Source organism: Curcuma longa, chromosome 1 (genome assembly GCF_044706935.1).
Source record: "Curcuma longa cultivar G26 ecotype Majalengka, Jawa Barat chromosome 1, ITB_CL_G26_1.1, whole genome shotgun sequence".
Classification (NCBI taxonomy): Eukaryota; Viridiplantae; Streptophyta; class Magnoliopsida; order Zingiberales; family Zingiberaceae; genus Curcuma; species Curcuma longa.
The window spans coordinates 1,429,657-1,436,569 of NC_133861.1; the positions used below are offsets into that span (position 1 = coordinate 1,429,657).

The window sequence follows — 6,913 nt, forward strand, 5'->3', positions numbered from 1 at the left end:
CTGAGGGCAATGTTCATGAAGGTAAAGAGGATGGGTAGTGAAATAGAAACTCTAATCATGCTTAAATATCAAGAGAGGGATCTCACACACAAGTGCCTTAGGATTTTGAGTTGGATTGAACTTCCTCTTAAGCTTGACTTCGACAGTGAACAAATCAAGTAAAGCTATAACCTTCCTCTTAAGCTTGACTTAGGATTTTGAGTTGGATTGAACTTCCTCACACACAAGTGCCTTTTTTATGTGCATGTTAGCCGTATAAGCGATTCAAGCTATTGAAATGACAAAAAAGTTAAACAAGCTAACTACAGGGCTACTAAATTACGAATAGTGGTTCAAGTATAGTAATAGTAAAGGATAGGCATGAGTTGATGGTGAGTAGCAGGGTCTCCTACCTTTGCCTTGATGCCTTCATGAAGTCACAAGGTGAAAGATTGTTCCATCACATGTGAGGTGTAAGATCACTCTACCACACCATTAATTCTCTCTGATGAATTTCTTTAAGGCTAGGATTACATCCATTCTCATACGAATCGCTATTACCAGACTCAACGAGATGCTAGTCCATAAACATGGTAGCTTAATTGCATAAATTAATTGGTCAAATGTTTAAGCTCGATTATTTTGTTGTATACTCATTGCCAACACATGATGGGTTTGTTGTATTGGCGAGTTTATTGTCATATAAGATGGTTTTTTATTACAGCTAGGGACAAGTAAAAAATATGGGTATTAGATGGTTGGTTTGTAAGAAATTTGGCATCTCTATTAGGAGCTTTGTGTGTGTAGTAGTGTATGGAGTTGAGACATCCCATGAACCAAAGAATTAATCATTAGTTTTTTTGGAGAAGTTACACAATGCTGAAATCGCAAGTGCTTTTAATACACCTGGACAGGGTTGGAGATTGGTCTAACATTGCTTGCTAGAATCTACCATCTCAAACTATACACTTCAAGATTAAAATTTGATATTTTTAGAATGCTGAATAACCTCCAACCTTATGGCTTAGTGGTGGAACCCTTGCCTTTCATGGTAAAATACTACAAACACGTAAGTAAAAAAAGGTGCAATATAATATGATTCTCCTCATTTGAGAGAACCTGAGTCTATAATATAGAATCATAAGTACAATACAAATTGAATAAATCACTATTTACACCTTATACAAGAGGCCTCTTAGTTCTTCCTAGTTTTCTTTCTCAACATCAATTGAGAAACAATGGAAAAATCTCCCCTCTAGTGTCGGATATCAAAAGTATTCCCCGAGAAGAAAATCCTTTGCTCTCCTAACCTTTTTTTTTTTTTGTCTCCCACTGCCTTTACACATGCTCACACACAAATTTTACCTTGATGCAACTGGATTTAGTGGTGGAAGATAAAGACAATTGTGCCAAAGACATGACCGAGAATAACAACTAAGGCAGAATCACTGGGGAATACCAACGATGCTGAAGCACAGAAATCATTAGAGCACAAAGAAGAACCACAGATAGAATCACTGAGGAAATCTTGTGATCTCATGCAGAATTTTGTGAGCAAATCTCGGTGGCAGAATCACGTAGCCGCAAGGAAGGTCAAGCTAATAGATTCATAGTGCAAAGAGAATACACAAATGTGAGTAGAAACGAGGTTGGGAATGTGGGAGTCAGGAAGAAACACAAGCGCCACCAGGAAAAACATTTGAGTATGATTGGGAAAAACACATACTATCAATCAGAAGAGGAACATAAGCAATTGGTGGCAGTTTCTAGAAATAGGAATTGTTACAAACATCACATGGATGAAAAGCTAATAAATAAAATACTCTCATTTACATTTCCCATTTTGAACAGATGAAATATGAGGGATAAATCAAAATCTCTATCCTTAATTATATCCTTCTTGATTAAACCACACTTTCAACCCAAAGTGGATGGGTATATTGATGATCCATTGGTTCACTCGTCCATTCATCTTTAGACTTATTCGTCCAAACAAACAAGTTTCTTTGGAGGCATAGAAAAGTGAGGACGGGTACATAGAAAAGCTGGAAAGGTGAAAAGAGGGAGCGGGAAGGCCGAAGGAAGCAGAAGTCAACTAGAGATGCTTTTAATATCAATTCAAGTGGAGTAAGTGGTTTTAGTTGATTTAGAATGGCTAACATCAAAATAATAACTAGTTTCAGGCAGTATAATTTAACTGATAACTGACCCATGCAAGGACTGTGATAAATTTGATATAATGAGTACTATGGGATGCCATCTTGAAAAAAATTTAAGGATACCTGATGCAATTTGTGTTGATCTTTTGATGTTGGGATAAACAATGTAGATATACTAAAAAAGTTGACACATTTAGCAGGTGATTTACTGACATCGCTAAATGCTCCATTTCCTCAACAAGTAGGGGTATCCAATTATTCGAATTTTATATTTCCCTTGCTTATTAGCTTTTATTGTTGTTTCAATGTGAAATAAACATTGTGTTCAATTTGGAAGCTAATCTAGTTAGTTTAGTCTTAGACCATATGATTTAATACAAGGAATGTGATCGATTGAAACTGAATTGTATGTATTAGTCATGATACCTATTATTCTTATCCTTTCGTATTCTTGCTTGTTTTTGCAGGCTCTTCTACCCCTACAAGCCAAAGTACCAACTCTGCATTTGTGATCACTCCATCTGAGTTCGGTGTGCCTGCTTTGATGAGCTTAGTTTTGTCATTGTGGCCGCTGGTGGCATGAAAAGCCATTGAGCATGCTCCTTTTCTTTCTTGAATGTTTGATCTTTAAGGTAATCTTTGAGTGCTCTATTCTTGTGCGAGAATGCTTGAACATTCAGGCTAAAATTTTATATATCATCAATCTTCCACCATATGAACTCTAATGATTGTTCCCACTGTTCTTGACTTCCATGATGATTATGTAGTATTTATTGTTCATGTTATGTATCTAGAAATTATTTGTTAAATTATTGCTAATGAATTGAAGAAACCAATAACATCAAGATAATTACAAAATTTTTAAAATTCTAAATTTAATATTTTCTAGATAATTGTAAATTTTAGAATGCCAAGCAGAGGTAGCATATGGATTTATTCATGCAACTTTGTGTTGAAACTTATTCCAACAAAAATTTAGAGAACATACATCAAAATCCCATGTTAATGATCACAAAGGGATAGTTGACTCAGGTACAGAAGAATCATACTTATTATTTGAGTTTGCATCCAAGCAACAACCCGAAAGATGGTTGAATCGAGGTCGTCATGCAGTGACTTTCTTCGCGGTGACTGAGTTGACAATGGTGGCAAATTCTGGACCCTGCAGAGGCAAAACAAGTTGATGTTAATAGTATGTTTATCTCTTGTTTGAAGTAGACCTAAGGATTATTTGGGACAACTTTATACATGTTTCTGCATTTTACAATGTTTTTGTGTCAAAGTAGAATTACTCAAATATATTTGATAATACCTTTAGCGAGGCACCTCCAACAAGAAATCCATCAATATCTTCTTGTTTGGCAAGCTCAGAACAATTGCCTCCATTTACAGAACCTGGAAACAGGTAAAGACCCAATTTCCATTAGATTTGTAATTAGAAAATTAATGACAACCCAACAGCATTTGCAAGCAAACAGTTGAGAAATCAATTGTTATAGCAAAAAAGTAGAATCCGCCACCCCAACAGTTCCATATGGTGAGCTCCACGACCATTTGTGAAGAGATAAATTGAAAAACTATAATTAACAATTGAGAAATCAAGATAGAATAGTTTGTTGACAATTTCACACAAACTTCCAACAGTATGTATAAGCCTTCAACAGCATATGATTTTATAGATTTGCATCCTTGTTCTTGCATTGCACACAAAGAAAGTTCTCCCAGAATTGCTAGGAAACTCAATCTCAAGCTGCATGATAAGTAAAGGAGAATTATAGTGCACTAGCTCCTAGTGTCGTTTGGTGTTTTCTATAAAGAAAAATACCAACAGAAAGAGTTCTCAGTAACCAATTACTTCCAACAATAATGTATGCTACACTTGTTTCCATGCCATCCTCACTTTTTTTCCCCCTAAAGAAATCCTGTTAACTTTCTTATATCCATCATTACTAAATTAAATTCAGAGTATCATGTAGGACTGTTACACAGGAGATTTATCAACGAACAAACAGTTCCCATAAGTGTTTTGATATTAATTTAGTTGGGCAATGAAAATGATGTTGGGGCAATTTTGTCCCAGGTGATTTGAATTTTAATGTTTAGCTGAATCAGTTTAAGTTAGGCAATGTTTGTGATCTAACATGTGTGACTTGAGTTCACAGTAAAGTTTAAGAATTGAGTCTTGGCAAATGGTGAAGTCTCGAAAGCGTGGCCTCTTAGCAAAGGATGAAATTCCGGAGGTGCGACCCCTTGGCAAAGGAAGACTTAGTACGATGAAGCTGAGGGAAACGTCTCAAGCTAGTGCATGGAAGGGCACGAGACTTATGGAAGGCGTTTGAAGACTTGCGTCAAGACTAAGGGCTGAAAAAGAAACTGAAAGAGGAGTTTCAACTTGATCAGTCGACTGACTAGTTCTCACTAGTCGACTGACAGTCCAGTCGACTGATAAGTTTGTTTCAGTCGACTGGAGATTGATTAGAGGCACATCGAAACGGACAGAAAGATCAGTCGAGTGAGCAGTCGACTGTCATCAATCGACTGGCGTTGGAGCAGTCGACTGATACATGACCGTTGGAGCGACAGTTGGCGAATTAAATGCAAATTAAATAGTCGTTGAAGCTCATCAGTCGACTGGCCCTTGGAGCAGTCGACTGATGTACGAAATTTTATAAAAACGCAGTTTGACGATTAGAGAAGGGACGATTCATTCTTCTATATTCTTACACGAACTCCAATCATTGTAAACCTGATTCCTCTTCCTCTAAACTTCACTATCAATCTTGTGCAAAGAAGAGATCGATTTGTAAAGGTTTCTCGGCCTTCAAAGTGCTCTTTGAAAAGGAGAAGGTTCATAGTGGAAAGGTGCTCGCTGTGTGAGGATCCTTGGATTAGTCACCTCGTAGAGGTGGATACCAAGTAAATAACCGGGTTAGCGTTTGATCTTTGTGTTTTATTATTATTATTTTGCTTCCGCTAACAATCTCGCAGAGAAAGATCGAAAAATATTATTCACCCTCCTCTAGCGAACGTCTCGGTCCCAACAAGTGGCTCTAGTGAAATGCATGTGTATCTAGTGACTCTAGTGAAATTAACGAGGAAAATGCTAAATTGAAGGATGAAATCATTGATTTAAGAAAATGTTTAGAAAAATTTTCAAATAGATCAAAAACCCTTGATATGATCTTAAATAGTCAAAGAGCAGTGTACAACAAGGTCGGAATAGAATATAAGCCTAAAGAGTTTGCCTACATTTCTCTAGTAGGAAGACAAGGGTCACCAAACAAACCAATCACTAAGGGTAAAATAAGACAAGTATGGGTACTTAAAAAATATTTGAAAAATGTTAGTGAATCTAGCTTTTGGGTACCAAAGAGTGATGTGTTTCATGTAGTTTAGGTAAGAACTCATGTTTACCAAACCAAATATGTTAAAGAAATTATCAAGAAAGTTGGTTTGAAAAATACTAAGGTAGTTTCAAATACTATTGGACAAATGTGAACTTAGACAATGATGTGGAGGGAATTTGGTATGTATTTTGAAAGATTATGAACTTAGCATTGAATGATCTCATAGTAAAATGTTACTTACAAGACCTTAGGAAGACTTTGAGTGTGTATTGTTACCTTGAATGACATGTGAAATGGTAGGATGATACTCATACCTCACAAATGCCTTTTAGCATCTTGATGTGGTATAAATTGTATCAAATCATGTATTTTTGACCAACTATGGGGAAGACAAATATTTAATTAATGGACATCTTGCTCATTGATCATAGTTGGACATTTTAAATAACTTAAAACCATTTCAACAATTGTTTAATGTTGAGAGATAAAGGGAGTTGGACTGAATTCATAACAAATCATAAAATTGATACAAAATGTACAAGTTTGTGCCAAACTTTAAAGTTTGTATCAAACTATGAAAATATGATCATTTTTCACAAATTCGTAATTTTTCCTAATAGAATGTGAAAACAAACATGCTCTGCAAAATTTCAGATTTTTCTGAATTTTATGAAATTTTTAAGGATTTTCTGAAGTTCGCTACATAGAGCTGTTTTCAGAGTATCAGTCGACTGATTCAGAATTCAGAAATAGTCGACTGGAGCAGTCGACTGCAGGCCAGAATTCACTCGACTGAAAAATCTATGAGTTTTTGAATCAAGGTATCAGTCGACTGGTCCATTCATCAGTCGACTGATGTGACTGAAATTCTCTGATTTTAATCCTTTCTTGATTATTTGCACATCCTATGACCTACTAATTTTTATCATATAATCTAGAAATATTTTTATGGTATATAGGATTAATCATACATATAATTTAGGCTCCACAAAGCATTGTTGATGTGTGTTTTAGGGGGAGTTTGTGTCAAAAATGGATTATTTTGAAAAGCTAGGCTTCCTCTTGGATTCTTATTCCGTATGTTCTATAGTTCCCATGTTTTTGATGATTGAAAGGGGAAGAATGAATTAAATGAACTAGTTAAAGTTAGGTGTTATTGCTATTCATGACTTAATGCTTATACAGATCATGCTTATTGATATTTATGATTCCTTATGCTTTATTTAATGTTATTGGTTGTTAAAAGAATGTTTTTGGATTAAGGGGGAGCATTTGAGTTCTACATAAATTTCTGAGAAGAATATACATTACCTTGTATAGATTTAGGGGGAGTGTTTTGGTCTAAATATGATTCTCTGAGATGAAAAACATAAGCAATTTCATGACTTAAGGTTTCATGACATTTCTTGTTGATTAATATACATCCTA

General features: G+C 35.4%; 1 protein-coding gene and 1 long non-coding RNA gene across 2 annotated transcripts in view; one reads left to right on the forward strand and one right to left on the reverse strand.

The window, feature by feature from the left end:
• Positions 1-2,921, forward strand: part of LOC141847649 (non-specific lipid transfer protein GPI-anchored 9-like) — a 3,883-nt gene extending 962 nt beyond the window's left edge. Inside the window, exon 3 of the mRNA XM_074735706.1 lies at positions 2,606-2,921. Within this exon, the coding sequence (XP_074591807.1) occupies positions 2,606-2,721 (116 nt within the window). The 3' untranslated portion in view covers positions 2,722-2,921. The remainder of the gene's footprint in view (positions 1-2,605) is intronic.
• A 134-nt stretch (positions 2,922-3,055) lies between these two features.
• LOC141830031 (uncharacterized) lies at positions 3,056-3,587 on the reverse strand. The gene is made up of 2 exons (XR_012601923.1): positions 3,451-3,587; positions 3,056-3,300 (listed from the first exon to the last, which is right to left on the reverse strand). It is a non-coding gene; the product is annotated as an uncharacterized LOC141830031 (long non-coding RNA).
• Positions 3,588-6,913: the final 3,326 nt, after the last annotated feature.